Source organism: Microchirus variegatus, assembly GCF_963457635.1.
Source record: "Microchirus variegatus genome assembly, chromosome: 6".
NCBI classification, from domain to species: domain Eukaryota; kingdom Metazoa; phylum Chordata; class Actinopteri; order Pleuronectiformes; family Soleidae; genus Microchirus; species Microchirus variegatus.
The window spans coordinates 21,881,835-21,902,277 of record NC_139807.1 but is presented as its reverse complement, the minus strand read 5'-3'; the positions used below and the strand labels follow the sequence as shown (position 1 = coordinate 21,902,277).

Below are 20,443 nucleotides of genomic sequence, written 5' to 3'. Positions count from 1 at the left end.
CTTGTATAAAGGTCGTGAAGGGACAGGTCATTCTGAAGTGGTGCCCCTTTTTAATTTATAAGGAAATTAATTACAAAATGATTAATTATTCATATTGTACATTTCCTCACCAATCCTATGGATAATCCCAACAATGTGAAAATAAAGAACTTTTATGAACTTGTTTAACCGTCTGAGATCAGGGATGGGGCGAAAGCCACCTTCCTTTTTTGGAACAAGAAAATACTTTGAGTAGAACCCTCTTGATCGATTTGGACTCTTTACACACTGTATGGTGCCCTTCTCCAGAAGCACTGAACTCTCCCGCTTTAGAGCCTAAGACTTCAGGGGGTCCTTTACAATAGTCATTTTGACCCCGTTGAACTTGTGGGGTTGACGCCTGAACTAAATACAGTACCCCTTGGAAAGAGTTAACCCAAAAGTCTGAGGTCAGGGCCTCTGAGTGCCTCAGATGTGGGGAGAAACGGCTGGCGCCTGGGTCCAAGGAGTCAGGTTCGATTCCACGACCTTTGGGTGGCCGGGAGCATCGATCAGCAGGCGACCCATTTCTCGGTGCATTGTCCCTAGGCATCCGAGAGGCAGGCTGCTCTGGAGACCTGTGGAAATGCTTTGGGGTCTGGTCAGCAAATCTGAAGTTCATTTGTATATGGCTCAGAGGGTGGAACCATAAAGGCAGATGGTTGTGGGGTATGTTTGAAAAAAGCATTGGAGGGAGCATCAACACCCTCTCGTCTCTTCTTTGAGACAGAAAGGTCCACCTGTTTGTGCCTCCACAGCATGGAGCCAGCATAGTAATAGAGGCTGCCAAAGTCCGACTAACCCGACGACAGCTAAGATCACAAAGACAAGGTGCAGAAAAAACGCCAGCAGTGTTCGAAATAACCGAGCGAAAAACACACCAGCCTGCCATAAAAGTGGCCGTGCACATGATGGATATCCAGGTATTTCATACCATCTCTGGTCAGGAAGAATGAAATAGTAAACACTTGTTCACTATTTTATATACATTAAAACATCTATATGTTCATGGACGATTAAACAGCTAAATCAACAATAAGTGAGCGTCAGTTGCAGCCTTAGCTGAACGGTTATTATTGAATTATTGTTTGAAAAATCGAACCGTCTAGGGTGTACCCCGCCTATTGCCCAATGTCAGCTGAGTTTATGTGGTCCGCCACGGCTAAAGAGGGCGCAAGTCGGCCCAGCGCAAAACGAGTAAAACATCGATTTTTTTCAAAATTGTTCAAGTTGAAGTTTGGAAGAAGCCACTACACGCTTCATATCACAGTATTGTGGGTCTTAAAACCATAAACTTTGTATTGAATTAAGGTTGTTGCTGTGAATCAAGTCTAAGTAGTGTTACTGTTCAGTCACTTACAGGGATTAAAACACATTTTGTCATTTAATATAATGTATTTACTTGCCCACCCGCCAGGCTTAGCGTTGCTTGTTTATTTTACCGGTTTGATTTTTCTATACCGGGAAACAAGGGCGCATGCTCCACCATGTAATTAGCGATGCGCACGCTTGTCCAGGTGCCGATTGAAACCCAAGTCACACTATCAAGTAAGTCATTATTACAGTTACATCGTTCCTGTCAATAAAGATGTTATATTTAGGGATGCACCGATAATTCGGTTATGATTATGAACTCCCTGCAACATTCACTTCGCACCAGAGAACATTCACTCTCTTTGAGCAGTTAACTAAAGACATCAGCTCATCTGATGCATCGGTTATTCCCTTAATTGCAGCTTTAAAGCGTCTTCTTTCGCAAAGATTAAAACCACGGAGTGAAAACGATGAAAAGTGCGAGTCTGTATAGACTCAGATCACCTACACTTCGTGACTGTACTCCATCCTCGTCATAAAGATCATTATTTTTATGTGGGGATAAAACACGTAGAGAAATGATCCAGTCTGCTTTAGATATGAAATGACCGCTTGGAGACGCAGAAGCACAGAGCGACGAACGCCGCAGGAGAGGGAGAAGAGAACAGCGCTGAGGGGGCACTACCACTTTTTTATTTATGTTGATTTATTTTACTTTTAAACTAGGGCTGTAACGATACACAAACTCACGATTCGATTCGTATCACGATTTTTGTCCCACGATTTTTTTTAAATTAAAAAAACATTTTATTTAAACATTTAATTAAGCAACTAAATGTAACATTTAATAACAATATTTTGGAACACTGTGAACAGATTTGAACATAAATAAATGTGGTGGTTCAACAATAGTGGCAATAATTTGATTGATAAAAATAAAAGTAATAAACATTAGTTAATTTGTTTTAATAATTAATTAACTTAGATCGGGGCACCACCCTGAAATCAGGGAAAAGACAATCAATCTATGCCTTTAAAATCAGTCTAAATAACCACTGTAATTGACTATATCAAAGATATCCCAATTGAACAGTAATGAAGGTATGAATCCGAGCTCTGACTCTCTATACCCCCATTTGTCACAATATTCATGTACAAAACACACAGGCCATTCCTTTAAGTGAACAAAAGTAACAATTTATTAAATCCAATAACAAGAATCAATTAAACAATTTGATTCACCAACATTAAATATCCAAGGTTAATTGAATGATCTAAGTCAATGAACATTAAAGCATAATGATAATTTGGTAATTTGAATGAATAAATCTTACTTGCTAAAGCTAAAATCAACTATATACAACATAAACACCAGTGTGTGTGTGTGTGTGTGTGTGTGTGTGTGTGTGTGTGTGTGTGTGTGTGTGTGTGTGTGTGTGTGTGTGTGTATGTGTGTTAGTGAAACAGGAAGAGAGAAGATAAGAGAAGGGAGTGACGCAGTTGATGGTCACTCCCCTTTTGGGACCAAATTGGTGGGAGGAGCATGCGCAGTAGCTGTGACTGTAAACGCACGCCTCCACCAAAGATGGCGCCAAAACACATTAACATCAGGCTGCAGATCTTAGACCGAACACGCGACAGCATGGCTGTAGGAGCGCGTGTTCGACTCAAGATGGCGTCTGTGAGACCTTTCATTCATGAATGAAAGAGAGAGAGTTAATGAATGATCGAGAGTGAAAGCGGGAGTACACGATTGATCTTGCGTGCAGACACAGTGTGGTTCGAGCCAGCGTGTTCTGTGACTGAAAAACAGGATCGCGTAAACTTGCAGTCTAGGTGAGAAAGTCATCCCCCCAGCTCCTAGGAGCGGGTATGGTTTTGACATGTAAATGACCATGCTGTGATCTGTTCAAATGCAAATCCGTGTCTCCATGTGAAAGATACAGTCTCAGGAGCCATTGAGTTTTGCTCAATAGATGTAAGTTTTGTACTTAGGTTATTTCCCTGTAGAAGGAATTTCAGTTTACATTTGGAAGAGGAATTATTTCTTTGAACAATTGGAGTATTATTTAATTGTATTATGTGGTTAAAAACTGGATTATACCACCACAACTTTAAACTTAGCAATGCCATGTATCAACATTGTGTGTAGATTCCCAGCTGTTCATGGTAACTTTACTATGAATGATGAGAAAACATAAGAAAATAACTTTTAAAAAAATATTTAATTGTGCCTGACAGTTTAAAAAAGTAAACATGTTTCATATTGTATAACAATATCTATATAAACGGCCCCCAAAAAGAAGAGAAGGTTCTACATATGAAAATATTTAAATGTTTACACTTCAGCGGTTTCCAGAGAGTTCCAGCTTAACTGCACAGGGAGAAACGATTCTGGTGTGATGTGTCTGTTCCCTGCAAACTCCAAACTTCTACTGGCTGTCATTAAAATGTCTGTCTGGGTGGAGATGAAGCCAAGAAACTTTAGCAAGGACATGTTTGAATGCAGTGGTTTTGGACATGACATTAACAACTAAAAACTGCTTTATAACAGCTGGTCTTGGTTCAGATAGAGGGTCAATGGTCTGTCATAGAGGCGGTAGTGCACCTATAGATGGATATACCGCTAAAATAAAACGAAGAAGAGAAGAGCATCAGTCTGCTCAGTTCATCGATTGAGAACATGTTTCATAATAAACCAGCGAGTGTTTTCTCTGTATTAGGTTGTAATAACCAACACCAGACACTCCACATTCTTCCTGTCGATGGCAACAGAAAAGCGGAGTGGATATCTTTTAGTTTTGATGGGAATGCCGCTGCTACATTCCCCAAAAACTGTGTGTGTGTGCTAACCGCTTCACAGAGAAGTGTTCGTCAAACTTCGGGCAGTACCATGCTGGACTTAACAGATGCAGGGTTTCCCCCAGTGTATTATAAGTCTGGCGGGCCGCTTTACTTGCCCCCCCGCCAGGCTTAGCGATGCTTGTTTATTTATTTAAAATACATTTTTTATACCCCATGGATTATTTCTATACTGGGGAACAAGGGCGCATGCCCTAGGTATGAATGTCAAAAACGCCAAGATAAAGTTTGCGGCAAATCGAGGGTCTATATAGGACATGCTTTTGAACGGTGGAGAGAGTTTAAAGCTGAGAGGAATTTCAAAATGGATGCAGAATGGGCTATTCTCCTAGACAGGTAAGATCAGTTTGGCTAACTAAGTTAGCATCATAGCTCGACTGTCGAGTTCTGTGTTTTGAACTGTTCTCTCGGTTTTGGGGCTGCCGTACTGACGCATCGAAGGGTATGGCAGCAGCTCCCGGCCACTTCGGTACGGCGGGGTTGTGGCTCCGGGCAGAACCTGTCCGAGGCGGCAGTGGCGGCTGTGGGCAGAACCTTGTGGAGACACAACCCCCGCAGCACCGACCACCGGCAGTTCTTTTCTGTCAGCGGCTGGTTCTGCTCGGCAAGGGCTGCAGCGGCAGTCTTTTTGTAAGACTCTATAGTTGGTGTTCAAGTATAGTTAATAAATGTCTTACAATAACACATAAGTCATAATTAAACATTTCCTGTGAACTTTTTTATTTTGTTTTTACAAAAACGCTCCTTCATCTAAACGAAGGAGCAGTGTCAACAATAACTGGTGGATTACCTGCAGCTCAAGTTGTAAGTATTTCCAACAATCAAACTGTCTTTGTGTATATGTTCTGTCGTGTAGCATTAGCGATAGGCGGCCAAGTGCTAGGCTACAAGTGTTTGCCCGTGTTTCATTTCAGCGTGTGTGCGTCTCTCACGCCAGTAAACATAACGTTCTTCAGGCTAAGAGCTGATTGCAGGCCGTGCAGGAAATGTGTGTTTATTATCCTACATATTTTGAAACACTTCAGATATGCAGCTAAAGCTAAAGACCTGTATTATTTTCAAGTAGAGAACAACTTATTGTAAATATGACGAAGATTCAAGTAAAGTAATGCCAGTCTTTTTTGTATGATCCGTAATATTATTATAATCTTTACTATTTTCCATTCCAGGGTAATTTTAACCACACAGCCACTCAAACAGACAGACTTTGAAAGAACACGTGAACAGCAAAAGTAAGTAGAAATTTTGTAGAATCCAAATACTGAATTGCATCTACTCCATAGGGAAACAGACACCAACTGTGGATCCAGAGCAACAAACTGTGGCTGTTCTGATTTGAAGAGGATTTGAGGAGGGTGCACAATCCCAAAAATGCAGTAAATACGTTTCTCTCATCTTCATAACTCAGAGGGAAACTACAGGCATTATCACTCCATACAATGGTAAGATTTTAAAGATAAAAAAGACTGTACACATACTGCCAACTCACTGTTTGAACATTTGCCCTCAGGGAAGTGTTACAGGTGTCTTAAAACAAGAACGAGCAGATTCAGAAACAGCTTTTTTCCAGAAGCAGTGACTGTCATAAACAGTCATAAAAACAATGAGAAAACACACTAATCAAAGGCACTGCACTTTTATTATTGGTTATTTATCTTCTTACCATTGCCACTATTTATATCATGTATGTGTGTTTAATTGAATGAGTGATATGTTTATGTTTATGTTTATTACTGCAGTTGTTTTTATCTATGAATGTATGGCTTAAGCACTTTACTGGAGCAGCGCTCCAATTTCGTTGTATTTAATGCAATTACAATAAAGGCATTCTATTCTATTCCATCACGGTTGAAATCTCTCCCTCTTGTCCGACAATCTATCCCTATCTTTAAGCTAACACAACAATGTGACGACTATAGACTCCTCTCTTACAATAAACCACAGTAACAAGACGGCCCATAACTGCCACGATGTTAATATTTGTCCTGTAACTCTCAAATATCTCCAATTATAAGGTCAACACTGTTGAAACAGTTAATATTTGATCGTCAGCCTGAATTCACATATCAGTTCACCAAAGTTGACACCACCACTGAATCTGCTCAGTGAACAAATCCTTTTGCTGATTCTGACAGAATGTCTGGTTTGGACTCATTATATCAAGTATAATAATAGAGGGACTGCCTTGAAATTGGCTGAGCACAGTCAAAACTCCCAAGAGTCCAATCTGTTCAGTGTTAATGAACACGTGTGCTTAACTCTTTCCTCTTGAATGTGCAGTTTAAAGTGGGGACATATTGTAATTGAATGGAAAGTGTTACTTCAGCAATGATTGTGGATTTAAAAAAACGAGGCCATTGAGATTGCAATTAAATTGGACAATAGATTAGGGGAGAGGCGACGCGATAAGTGGCGAGCAATACATGCACTTCCGGTTTCCTTCCAATCTACCCCGAACGCTCATTCCACACCATTCACGTTCCTGACCCAGAACCCATGCAGCTGGCACGGACCCGATTCACCCCTTCCAGGAGGCTACGAAGGCTCAAATCCAGGGCGTGCATCTACTGTGGACAGTCCGGTCATCTCATCACTGCCTGCCCCAGCCGCCCAAAAGACTGAGCTCACCAGCACAAGCAGGAGTGCTGGTGAGCAGAGCTGCTTCATGCTCAAACACCACCCGAATTATTCTGGCCGGTCAAGTACGGTGGGGACAGACCACCATTCCTCTCTTGCCTAATTGACTCTGGTGCCGACGAAAACTTTATTGACTCACAAGTGGTTAAACAGGCTGGGATTTCCGTGTATTTCCCCTTCCTAAGCCAAAGACTATTTTTGACCTAGACGGTCGACCGCTGGCTGAGGTTACACATCTTACGGCTCCCCTTTCCATCACCTTATCCGGTAACCACCGTGAGGAGCTTCAACTCTACCTGATTCCCTCATCTTCAGCAGCGATCGTCCTGGGCCTTCCCTGGCTGGCCACCCACAATCCCTCCTTCAACTGGGCCACCAGTCAACTCTCCAGTTGGAGTATTAATTGCCATGCCCGCTGTCTCCGGTCCGCCCAACCTGGGTAAGCCTGCTCCGGTTCCTGAACCTCCATGTCTCTCTGGCGTCCCTGAGGCTTATCATGATCTGGCGGAGGTCTTCTCCAAGGACCGGGCCCTCTCCTTGCCACCTCATCGGCCCTACGACTGCGCCATCGACCTGCTCCCTGGGTCCTCCCTACCATCTCTGCGGCTCAAAGTATGGAGGACTATGTCAACCAGTTGCTGGCTGCTGGATTGATTAGTCCCTCCTCCTCTCCCGTTGGTGCAGGGTTCTTCTTTGTACAGAAGAAGGACTGAGCCCTGAGACCCTGCATCGACTACCGTGGCTTGAATGACATCACCGTCAAGAACCGGTACGCCCTCCCCCTTCTCGACGCTGCCTTCTGTCCCCGACCTTCTCCGTGACATGCTGGACAAGTTCCTCTTCGTCTACCTGGACGATATCCTGATTTTTTCCGAGGATGAAGAGGAACATGTCCAGCATATCCGCCTGGTTCGCCAACGTCTGCTGGAGAACAGACTGTTCGTTAAAGCCGAAAAGTGCTCATTCCACACTAAATCTGTGCCTTTTTTAGGCTTTATTGTAGAGCAAGGCAAGCTGTCCCCTGATCCCTCAAAGATCTCGGCAGTGAAAGACTGGCCCACCCCTACTACACGTAAACAGCTCCAACAGTTCCTGGGGTTTGCCAACTTCTATCGCAGATTCATTAGAGACTACAGCCGCAATGCTGAACCACTAACTGAACTCACTTCTCCTAAGCAGACTTTTCACTGGTCCCACTCTTCCGGCTCCGCCTTCCAACACCTGAAGGAGAGATTCACCACGGCACCGATCCTGTCACACCCTGATCCCGAGCGCCAGTTTACCGTGGAGGTCGACGCATCGGACACCGGAGTGGGGGCGGTCCTCTCCCAGCGCGATCCTGAGGACCAGAAGCTTCATCTCTGCGCCTTCTTCAGCCGTCGTTTATCTCCGGTGGAGAAGAACTACGATGTGGGGAACAAAGAGCTCTTGGCGGTGGTATTGGCCTTGCAGGATTGGCGACACTGGCTGGAGGGGACCGCCCAACCCTTTGTGGTCTGGACGGACCACAAAAATCTGTCCTACCTCCGGAACACCAAACGACTGAACTCCTGGCAGGCGCGGTGGGCGCTCTTCTTGGCCAGGTTCGACTTCACACTGACTTTCCGCCCTGGGACCCGGAACATCAAACCTGACCCGCCTCTACTCTCCTGATCCTCCAGACCAGCAACCTGACCCGATCCTTCCCCCCTCCTGCATCCTGGGCTCAGCATCCTGGCCGGTGGAGAATAGAGTGCGTAGAGCCCAACAAACGGAACCTGATCCTGGTGGGGGTCCCCCTGATCGGCTGCTCGTCCCGTCCACCATGCGATCAGAGGTCCTTTAATGGGGGCATTCCTCCAAACTCGCCTGTCATCCTGGAACTACCCGCACGATCCAGTTCACCAGGCAGCGGTTCTGGTGGCCCACCTTACCCCAAGACACGGCGACGTTTGTCTCGGCTTGTCGCATCTGTGCCCGGGGAAAAACGTCAAACCTCCCTCCTGCAGGTCTCCTCAACCCCCTCTCCATCCTTCATCTTCCATGGTCCCACATTGCAGTCGACTTCGTCACAGGCCTCCCTCCCTCTGATAACAACACCACGGTTTCGACTGTTGTCGATCGCTTTTCCAAGTCCGTTCACTACATTCCCCTCCCCAAACTACCTTCCGCCACTGAGACTGGTGACCTGCTAGTGCAACATGTCTTCCGCATCCATGGCATCCCCACAGACATCGTCTCCGACAGGGGTCCACAGTTCTCATCTCAGGTGTGAAAGGCGTTTTGCTCGGCTTTGGGGGCCACCGCCAGCCTATCTTCAGGGTACCATCCCCAGTCGAACGGCCAGACCGAACGCTCCAACCAGAGCATGGAGGTCGCTCTGCGTTGTCTCCACTCGTCATCCCGCCGCCTGGAGCTCTTTCCTTCCCTGGATTGAGTACGCCCACAATTCCCTCACTTCTGCATCTACCGGAGTTTCCCCCTTCATGGCCTCCCTGGGTTACCAACCACCCCTATTCAACTGCAGAGAGGGAACTGGCTGTCCCATCCGTCCAGGCCAATAAGTAGTGCTGTTGGACAGTGTGGCAGGAGGTTCGAGCAGCCCTCCTCCAAGCCTCTCAACAGACCCAGAAGCATGCCAATCGACACTGGAGACCAGCCCCTGAGTACCAACCAGGCCAAAAGGTGTGGCTCTCCACCAGGGACCTCCCTCTCCAGGTGGAGTCGAAAAAGTTGGCCCCCAGGTTCATTGGTCCCTTCCCCGTCGACAGGGTCATCTGTCAGCTCAGTATGCCTAAAACTGCCTCAATCTCTCAACATCCATCCCACGTTCCATGTGTCCCTGCTCAAGCTTGTGGTGGAGTCCGACCTGGTCCCTCCCGCTGAACCCCCTCCTCCATCTCGGGTCATTGACGGTGGCACGGCTTACACCGTCAACAAAATCCTCAACATCCGTCGACGGGGCCGGGGATACCAGTACCTGGTCGACTGGGAGGGGTACGGCCCAGAGGAGAGGTCCTGGATCCCTCGCCACTTCATTCTGGACCAATCTCTGGTCCGAGATTTCCACTGTGACCATCCTGAGGCTCCAGTCTTGGCGCCAGTAGGCGCCCGTTGAGGGGGAGGTACTGTCACAATCCACACTCTCACTCATCCCTTTAAGTTCCTGTGTTTTCCCTGCTGCTCCGTGTCTTTGCTCTCTCTCTGCAGGAGGCGTGGTTGACCCACTTTCCCGGTTACGCTGGAGATCACTGCACCTGAGCGATTCCTACCAGCTGCTCCTGATCGGGAGTACTCATAAGCGAGGCTCTGCCGTGACACCAGCGTCAGATTGTAGTTTTGCTACCGCCGGTAACTACTGTGTTTACTAGCTACTAGAAACGTCTACTTTAGCCGACACTTACCTTGTGTCCCTCTTCAGGTCTCCACGTCTCCTGCCGGCTGCCATCGACACGGAGTTTCACGTCTACTCACCTGGTTCTCCTTCATCTTCCGCCTGCCTCCTCCTCGTCGCCTCCTCGTCTCACCGCTGTCTACTCACGGACCTTCCCGTCCTCTGTGTTCTTCCTCCACCGTCGTCGTCGTCTCAGCTGAGACTTCTTCTCTCTGCCGCTTTCCTCCGTGGAAGCGCCATTCTCCGGCTCCTGTTTTCGTCTCCTGACTACTGGCAAAATACCCCTCTACGAACTTTAAAACCTGCCACGAAGGAACGGCTGTTCCTCCGCCTTCCATCTGCAGACTGACTCACACGCACATACATACTTACCGTATTACCAGTTGTTCACCTGCTTACGTTTTATAATAAAACCCTTAAAACTCTCTTTGTGTCCTGTCTGCATCCGAGTCCTTAGACTTAGTCGTCGATATTCCCTTTAAAGGGAATATCGTAACAGATTTAAATTATTAAAAAGTTGATTTTGCATAATATGTCCCATTCAAGCTTTGTTGTTGGAACTGTAAATTACTGAACTGAAACATTACAATCAGCGTTTCCCATGCAAATAATGAGGTTCTCAAAAGTCTTGTTTGGTCCACAAACCAACATTATTCTGTTTTAATTATTTCTTAGTTACAAGGAGAAAAAAAAACCAGAGAATACTCATACTATAAAAAATACTGATTAATTTAGTTATCGATCAACAATTGATTAATCACTGTAGCCCTAATTTAGTTCACATAGAATATAAAACTCCATGTATTATTCATTGAGGAGTGTGAATGTTTCATCATCACTAATAAAGTGTTGGAAGATTTCTCAGAGCTGTTGAAGGACTTATGAGTAAAATGACTCCTCTCTCACCTCCACTCGATCCTTACTACAAAAAATAAAACATTGACTACTGGTTGAGATCCGGAATGTAGTGGATGCTCTAGTCCCGCTCTCCCGCTACCCTTTTTAAAAAATGACTCTACGCTCTACACGCCGAAGATTTAAAAAAAACTTCATTTCGACAAGCAAGTGAAGACATTAACAAGATGACATCTAAAGCTAAACATACAAAAAAGACAATGCTAAAAAGGACACGTTGCTGGCATCGCCAGGCTCCTGGAGGAGCACAGGGCGGCAATCTCAGCCGAGTTTAAAACGGCCTTTACGTCTCTGGAGGAGAAACTGGTTCAAACCGAGGCCACAGAAGAAGACCACGGCCGACGCATTGGAGCTAACACATTGGAGCAGCGGATACACATGCTGGAGAAGAAGCGTGCAGTGCTGGCTGATAGCAACACCAAGCTAGCAGCTAAGGTGGCCGATTTGGAGGGCCAGAGCCGGAGGAACAAAATAAGAATCATCGGCTTACTGGAATCGATCGAGGGTCCCCGACTTACAGCCTTCTTTTCAGATCTGATTGTTGACGTATTTGGCCAACAAACACTACAGTCTCCCCCCAAGCTGGACAGAGCACGGGCTGTCATCATTCGCTTTCACCACTACCAAACGAGGGAGCTGGTCATCTGAGAGTCCCGCCAACAGCACGGTAAACTTCAGTTCCAGGGGACACTGATCCGAATCTTCGAAGATTGCACTCCTGAGGTCCTCGAGCAGCGCACAAGGTACGTGAAGTTATGTCAAGCCTGTACAACCTGGGCCTGAAGCCATCTCTGCTGTTCCCAACGAGGCTATTGATCACACTTTGTGGACTCAATGGGAATCACAGACCTAACCTGACACACCATGAGCCGAAGACCGAAAACGGTCACGACTGGTACATCACCTGGTCTCACCTATTACGATAGGGCAAACCATAGGGAACTCTTATGTATGGAAGCCCTAACAGGTAAACGCTTCAGACACTTTTTTGTATTCTGTCAAGGGCGACTTGTAGAAAGGTGGTCAGGGGTTGGCTGTTAAGAGCCGACTTCATTGAAGCCGTTTGGCATCTAAAATGTTCACTGTTGAGATTTAGTTCAATCAGGAGTCATTACTTTACTGATACTCTGTCGGGACTGTTTCATTGTCCCCTTTTCAGTCATTTTTTTCATCCTTATTACTCAACTCAACTCAACTCAACTTTATTTAAAGAGCGCTTTAGGCAGCTATAGCTGGTACAAAGTGCTTAACAGTACAATAAATAAAACATGGCACATAAAACATAGGAGACAAAATAAAAATAAATATGTATATATATATATATATATATATATAAACAAACATACATTACATATTTTTTATTATTGGTACTATGACTTCATGTGGTACTTTTAAATCATCCTACATGTAATTGCTTAATCTAATTTTTAATTGCACTAATATATATATATATATGTATGGAGGTGGGCGGCACAAAAGGTGGTGTACTAGCAGCCCTGGCCTCCATAGTACTCCTCTACCTGCTATACTGTACACTTACTTTGTTTATTTTTTGCGAATGTATGTTTTCTTATACTTCTTTTCATTTATTTATCTATTGATTTAAATGTATCTTTATTTATGCTTTTATTTATTTCTTTAGTGTATTTTTATTTTCCTGCTGCCTATACCAACAACCAGTCTGTCCTTTGTTGTATGGGCCATGGGAGGGTTGGCAGAGGAACCATGAGGTCCTGAGCCGAGATAGAAAAATAGAAAAAATTTTGAATGCTTTATGTATTCAATATGGCAAAAAATTTAACATTGGACTTTTTGTCTCCATAACTAACAGACATTAGGGTTCTCAGTATAAGTGGAAGAAGTAGAGGGTGATAGTGAAAGGAAAGCAGAGCAGGTTTACTCACTGTCTTCTCCAGGACAGGGCATGCCAGGTTGCTCTGGGATACCGGGGAAAACTGCCAAAGACACAAGTAGAGAAAAATAACCGTTTCAGTGTGTTGTTTTTCTTCTGTCAAAGGAGAAGTGTGAGGAAAATGAAAAAACCCTGACGCATAAAAAAAAAGGTCAGACGAATGACAACAGTGCACAGTCAACAGGGATGGATATCATTTAGATATTAACAATACAGGGCTGTAACGGTACTCCTATTGGTTCTTTTAAGGAGAAATAATTAAACAAAATAAGTTTTTGAAGTTTTAATTCTATTTATGAACATTTAGGAGAACTGAAAAAGTTATTTTGAACATTTTGTACAACAGGCAACACCGAAGTACCAAGATAAATTATTATCCTGTTGGCCATGGCTTGCCCTTAAACGCTTCGCGCAACATGGGGCTCGAAACCACAACCCAGAGATTTATAATTTCTTGCTCTACCGACTGGGCTAGGCAGGCTACACCCCAAAGGTCAGTGCAACATTTTTTGAAATCGATCAAATGGCAACTACTCTTTCACCTCCATATAGTTGATCTGCCACTTTAGGTAGTGGTTGAACAGTTAACATCTGTTCACAACACCAACATGACATGCAGTCAACCATAGTGCATGCCTAAGATACTGGACAGGGCACGTTAAAAAAAGAAGAGAAAAAAAAAGGTAGTGGTTAAAAACAAATGAACAGCTCGATATAAGGCTTCTGCAGAGCTTAATGAAGAGCTGACCATTTGAATCAGATTTGTGGAGCAGGGCAAAATCTAAAACATGCAGGGCTCTCTGTCACAGTTGTTTAAGATAGTTTTTAAGGGTTCTTAAAACGATTTTTATGATCTATCATTACGTTTTTATTGTCCCTTTTAAAATCTTTTTAACCTTTTTATAAATCATATCACAATGCGAGTAAACGTGCTGAAATCGAGGTGTTACCACAGGTAGCCTACCTGCCGCTATCGGTTTTGGAGTCTCGGCTTGGCAGGACCCATTACGGATCCCTGTGTAACATATTTACATATTAAAAATTGGTTTGCGATCAATTGAAGGAATTTTTGGAATCCAACAACATTCTAAACTCTCTTCAATCAGGTTTTAGGAAGCAACACAGCACTGCTACCCTAAAAGTTTTAAATGATGTTTGAGGCATTTAACTCAAAAAAGTGTTGTGTTGTGTTCATTGACCTTTCCAAAGCATTTGGCACTGTGGATCACAATATCTTGCTAGATATTCTCATAAAAAATGGCATCTCCACACAAGCTACTACCTGGTTTAAAGATTATTTGGCAAATAGGACGCAATGTGTTCAGACGGCTGGAGTTAGTTCCACCTTTCTTGAGGTCACAAAAGGTGTACCTCAAGGGTCAGTCCTAGGACCTTGGTTTGATATAATCTATGATATTTTTCAGATAGAAAGTTTTACCTTTGCTTTGAGGCTACAACAGGGAAGTTTTTTGAAAAGATGGTAGAAATGGATAACCTATGTTACACCCATTCTGCCATTATTTGTCTAAAAGTAGATTTCAGTGTCCTTTTTGTTATTCTTTATATTCCCTTATTTATTTACTTATTTATTTTTTGTTTATTAAGTTCTTGTTCTTATGTTTATGTATATTTATTATTTATATATATATATATATAATATGTATATTATTTGTGTATATTATTGAATGGGTGACTGCTTAATGGGTTCTTGCACAATTTTACACTGCTTATTGTGTCTGTGATACTTTACCCTGAGCTACAATTGTACATGGTCAGTTGGCTAAATGTGAAGTAAGTGTAATGTGTAGTAAGATAGGTATTATTACTGTTTGTACGGACCTGAAAATCATAATGAAAAAATATTTTTTTTAAAACTATTACACATACGTAATATACAAGTAAACTGTGAGCAAAGTAAATCCACCTTGTTTTCACATGAGAATAATGTCAGTGTTATAATGTTTTAATGTTTGTTCAAGAAGTGACAGACAATGTTTTCACACAACAGTCATTTTCAGTGTGTGCTAACTAAAGTTATTCATAGCCTATATAGACAAAATTAGAATGTTCACATCTAACCCAGTTGGCATATTTTGCTGAAACGTTTAAGTTTTCCTGGTAAAATCGCTCATATTTCATGCGTAATTGCATTCCTTGTCCTTTGCAGAAGAAGCAGGGTTTGTTTTTGAGAAAATCTTCACACACCATCTAGTGTCTGCTCCTCTTCACCGGCTCCTCCAGCTGTGCCACATCACATTATGAGGCTGCGGTTTGGATCTGGATCCGTTTCATTATCTATTTTTTCTTTGCATATTGTGTTAGACATTTGTGTCTCCTTGTTTATTTTAATTTGTATATGAATGTATCTTGAATATAATGGCAAAACATTTTCCTTTTAATTAGTGCTGTCAAACCATTAAAATATTTAATCGGGATTTTTATCTGTTCTAAATGTCCCTTGATTTCTTTTTGTACCATTATTTTTCCTCATTTTAATACTCTTATCAACATAGTAAAGTGCATCAGCTTGCTTTATGCAAATGTTCTTTTTATTGAAAACAACATTGGCATATACTGTAGTGTATGGCTGAACAATTAATCAAAATGTATCTAAATCACAATACAGCTTACTGCAATTTCAAATCGCAGGAGACACAATATTTTTTCAAGCCAAAATGTGTAACAAAATATAATTTTAGATCTTATTCTCCAGACTGAACCACCCTGTCAGACAAAGTAATCCTAGTCACACACACACCAGGCTTGTGTGTGTGTGAGGAGCTGTGTATGTGTGTGTGCTGTAGGAGTTACTAGATGTTTGTGTACTACTGAGTATAGCATGTGACGTCAGAGAGGTGCGTAGGTGAAGCAGGAAGCAATGTGTTCCATGTGTTTACATTAGTGAACCGCAGGTGAATATCTCTGTCACTCTTAATATTTTGAGTGATTCCTCTTATTGTGAGAGCCGCACAATAATAAGAGAGGCTGTATATCAGCCTGCAGTACTGTGAATTAAGAGCCGTTGGATGTAGGGAGAGAAATGATCCAGGCTGCGTTGAATACGGAGAGCCTGCTTGGAGATGGAGAAACACACTCTGCTCGCCATCCCCTCGTACAACGTAAATTTAGCGTACTACTCTTTGGCCGGTGCACAAGCCCAAACAAGTGAGCGCAGTGTGCCTGTTGTTTTGTTTCCAGTCTAGCTATATCCAGTGTTGTAGTTGTTCTTACATTACCAGTTGCTGCAACAGCATGTGAAAAAACTACGTTTGTTCGGCCAAAAAGAGCGTTAATCGCGTGATAAAAAAATTGACGCCGTTAAAATGGGTCTGTGTTAACGCTGTTAATAACGCATGTAACTGTCAGCACTACTTTTTATACTTCCTTTAAGTTATTTTTTTTCACCTTACCCTGCATTCATGTGTACACAACAGTTCAATAGTAAAAACTTGTGGAAGGAGGCTGAATAGTTACTGTTCCATTACTTATTATTAGGGATGCAACGGTACAGTTTTCTCACGGTTCGGTATTGATCACGGTTTTGGGGCGACAGTAACTAGGTGACTAGCAAAGGCAATATTACATTGTAAAAACAATTAAAAGCACAGATATAATCACACCACAAACTTTATTTAAACAATAGTGAACTATCAGATCAAATGAAACAGCAAACATAAAACCACACAAATTAAAAATACACCAAGTTTGGTGCTATCCAACAAAAATAAACAACATTTTAACCCACTCACAGAAACTACGAGTACAAATACACCATGCTGTTACAAGTGAAAGATACTGTGATGACGCTTGCTCGGAGTGGCGCTGTAGAGCGAGTGTCTGTCAAATATCAAACTTCAAACCAACTTCACTCCACTGCATAACAGATGCTTGCACACCGGGGTTTGTTTGTTGACATTTACTTTCTCAATCTCATCGTAGTCTATGCTGAATCCTAAGTGAGCTCACAGAGCGGACTTATATGAAGACGGTGCCGTTCCAAACTTACTTTATTCACTTCAACATTTGCATGCATAGCGCTGATTGGCTCTAAAGGCGGCATGAGCAGAGCAGGGCTGAGTGTGCAGTGCTATTTTATAATAATAATCAGGCTAATTATAGCTCATTGTGAGTATCAACAGTCTTCATAGACCGTACTGTTTTCAGGACAATTGTCTTCAATTATTATTGGCTTCACAAATAAATACTTCATATTTTTGGGACTTTATTTATTTTTATGACGACTTTATTCTCATAATATTATGACTTTATTCTCATATTATGACTTTTTTCTTGTAATATTGTGACTTTATTTTCATAATGTTACAACTTATTTCTTGTAATATTTTGACTTTATTCTCAGAAAATTGTGACTTTATTCTCATAATATTATGACTCACATTTGCCCACCAGGCATCAAATGACTCGATTCAGATGAAAAAAAAAAAAAGATGAAGATATTGCACGACTCGCTCAGGGGAAACACAAAGTTTTTTAAATAACGGGTTATTCTACCAATACAAAGTGTATTTTTAGTATTCCTTTGACAGGTTTGTAACCACAAGTTCCAAGCATCCAGGGCTTCCTGGATCCTCCTGGCCATGAATTGCCCTAAAATACTCCAGCCAACGTGGGGTTGATCCATGACCCTGAGTTTCACGATCTACCGACTGAGCTAGCCAGGCTATACATTTCTTATCCCTGTAACAGTTTTGGAAAAACATTTACTCACTAAAGGTACTAGTATTTTATCATTTATTAACTACTACAGCTTAAAGTTTGTGGACGTACATGTGGAGGTAACTCACCGTGCAGAAACAGTCCAGACTTCTTGGTCCGAGGGTATATGCGAAATGCTTCCTCAAGCTCCATCTGAGACGAGATGGTGCATGGGTCCCCTAAACACATACACACATAAATATATACATTAATACCAGTATAATGGTATGATTACAGCTGCAGTGATTGGTCATACTGTTGTAAGTCATGTTGCAGTAACTGATGAATTTAGACCACCATTTAAATAAATAAAAAAAATACACAGAATGATGTTTCAGGACAGGGCAGACAGATGTATGGTGTATGAATGTGAGGCACACACCTTCATCATCGATCCACTTGAGTGTAATGGGTTGCTGCTTGGCAACACTGCACATCGTTCTCACCTCCTCGCACAACTCCACAAAGGTTACCGTGGGAGCCAAGTCTGTGATTAACATGTCCCTAAAAGAGTGAGAGAGATAATGTCAGGACTGATTTACTATGTGGAGCAGAGATCAAGAAGTCAAGTCACCAAAAGCTAAATGAGAAACTCACTCACTTTCATGAGTGAAACGTGTGTATTCTCTGTGATCGTCAGCTGATTGGCTGAAAAAACAACAAAAGCTCTGGAAATGTGATTTCCCACCCTGCCAAGGTCCTTGAACGCACCATAGATGTACACTCCGATCTCTGCAGTGTGATTACTTATAGGTACAATATGTAGTATTTATGGGTTTATATAACCCAAAATCCACTTTTTTATACATATTATGTGCTCCTGCATTGTCTAGTCGCTGTATAATAGTTTTTGTTTCATTTTCGTAGCGTTTCAAAAAGTCATGTTAAATAACACGACCGCGGACCGCGGTTGCATAGCCACCGTTAGCAGCGAGACGCCATGTTTCTACCGGAGCCTGTAAGGACAAACGCGAGAGAACAAAACAAGCGTCTCTTTACTTGTAGCTGAAGTCCCGCCTCCTCTCTCTCCGCTTCGTCTGCTACGGCCGCGGTAGCTCGCCCTCTCCCCCACCTCACGAACCTCATCTGCTGACACGGAGAAAGACGACGAGGACGACATTTGACCAGCTGCGGATACCGTAGCGCTCTGGGAAGGGAGGGGGTGAGCAGAGCAGCAGGTCTTTGTTGTAAATTTCAGCCTCTCCTCTAGATGGCACTATAAACTACTTATTTCCCCTTTAAGTGTTACTATGTTTATGTGTTTAGCTGCCTCCATTTCAGCTCCGTTCCGCGCAGCCGCAGCGCTGTGGCGGTGCATGCGAGTGAGCGCTCTGCATGCAAACGTTTCATTAATGTTTATATTTTTTTTTTAATCACTGAATGAAGCCTGTCATATTTGGGACAAGAGTCGGGACCTTATATTGCTTGCACAAAACCTTTGATCAGCACTTTGTTTGTTTGTCATTTAAACCTGTGTGAGGAGAGAGAGATGCATTTTTGGCACGGGGCTGGAGAGAGAGAGAGCGAGCGAGAGAGGTCTGCGCTCTTGGTCATTAGTTCATTTACTTATTTTTGTGTAGGTAATATGTTGTGAAATATGTTTAAACTTAAATAAACTACATATACAGGTAGTCATGTGTCATTGTATTAGTTTGTCCTGTTATTGATGTCATGCTGTCATCACCTGACAGTCTGGCTGATTGAAAGCCCCCAGATGCAGCGGATGCAAACGCACCCCAGATGCGCGATGCAAATACTATGAGAATATATATTCGAATATCTGTGTTTTTAGAGGGAATATTCGAATATCATTTTTGAGCAATTTTGACAGCTGTGTCAACATGTCAATGTCTTGGAATATCGAGAATGCATGAAGTTAAGTCAGCACCCTTCAAATCAGCAGGTAACACAGGGATTTTTTATAAAAGATGTTGATTTGCACAGTCAAAGTTCTGTAAATTGTCTTTGCATTCCGATTCCTCACTTCATTAGAATCATGAGTAGCTCTTCTTTGTAAACAGCATCATTTTCTGGGGCCATGTGAACCTGTACTAGTGTAAAGTTATTCTACAGTATTCATGTCAGTAAAATATACCATCTGCAGTAATTATGTTCTCTACCAGTAGAAAATGCTGTGAACACCTGATTATGCAAAAAAAAATTAAAATACCGTCAGATACCGTGAAACCGTTCGAATTTTGAAAAATACCGTGATATATATTTTTGGTCATACCGCCCAGCCCTAAGACACAGTTCTTCTTACGAGTCACTCCCTCCTCGCTCGGCGCACGTTGGCTGGCGCCGTTTGCTGAAGATTCACGAGTGATTCACAGAACGCGGCAATTCCACCCCTGGCCGCCACGCTCACTGCTGAGCTCAACTGAACTAAGAAAGGAACGAATCAGTTCATGAAGTGAGAGAGCTGGTGTACTGTGGCTGAGGTACGAACTGACACACAGAGAGCTGGAGAACTGTGGGTGAAGTACCAGAGCCCCCCTTCAGTGCAACCTGTAATAACCCTAACCAAGGTTAAATTTGTCCACTAAGATTTTCAAATTCCAATCGCTTTCCCATAAAGGTCGGTCAACTATATTACTTTTACAGGGTAAGGGCAACCCCACATAGTAACAAATCAAAAGTTTAACCCCGTGTGGTTAAGAGCTGATAGATGTGTATAAATGAAAATGAGAAGTGGG

The 20,443-nt window shown here is 42.9% G+C and overlaps 1 protein-coding gene across 1 annotated transcript in view; it reads right to left on the bottom strand.

Annotated features, from left to right (window-relative positions):
- The window catches only part of prkcz (protein kinase C, zeta), a gene marked incomplete at both ends in the record, with an annotated part of 236,578 nt that overhangs the window by 193,698 nt on the left and 22,437 nt on the right, over nt 1-20,443 (bottom strand). The window contains 3 exons of the mRNA XM_083891163.1: nt 13,024-13,074; nt 17,837-17,926; nt 18,130-18,251. Coding sequence (XP_083747289.1) covers nt 13,024-13,074; nt 17,837-17,926; nt 18,130-18,251 — 263 coding nt within the window. The remainder of the gene's footprint in view (nt 1-13,023; nt 13,075-17,836; nt 17,927-18,129; nt 18,252-20,443) is intronic.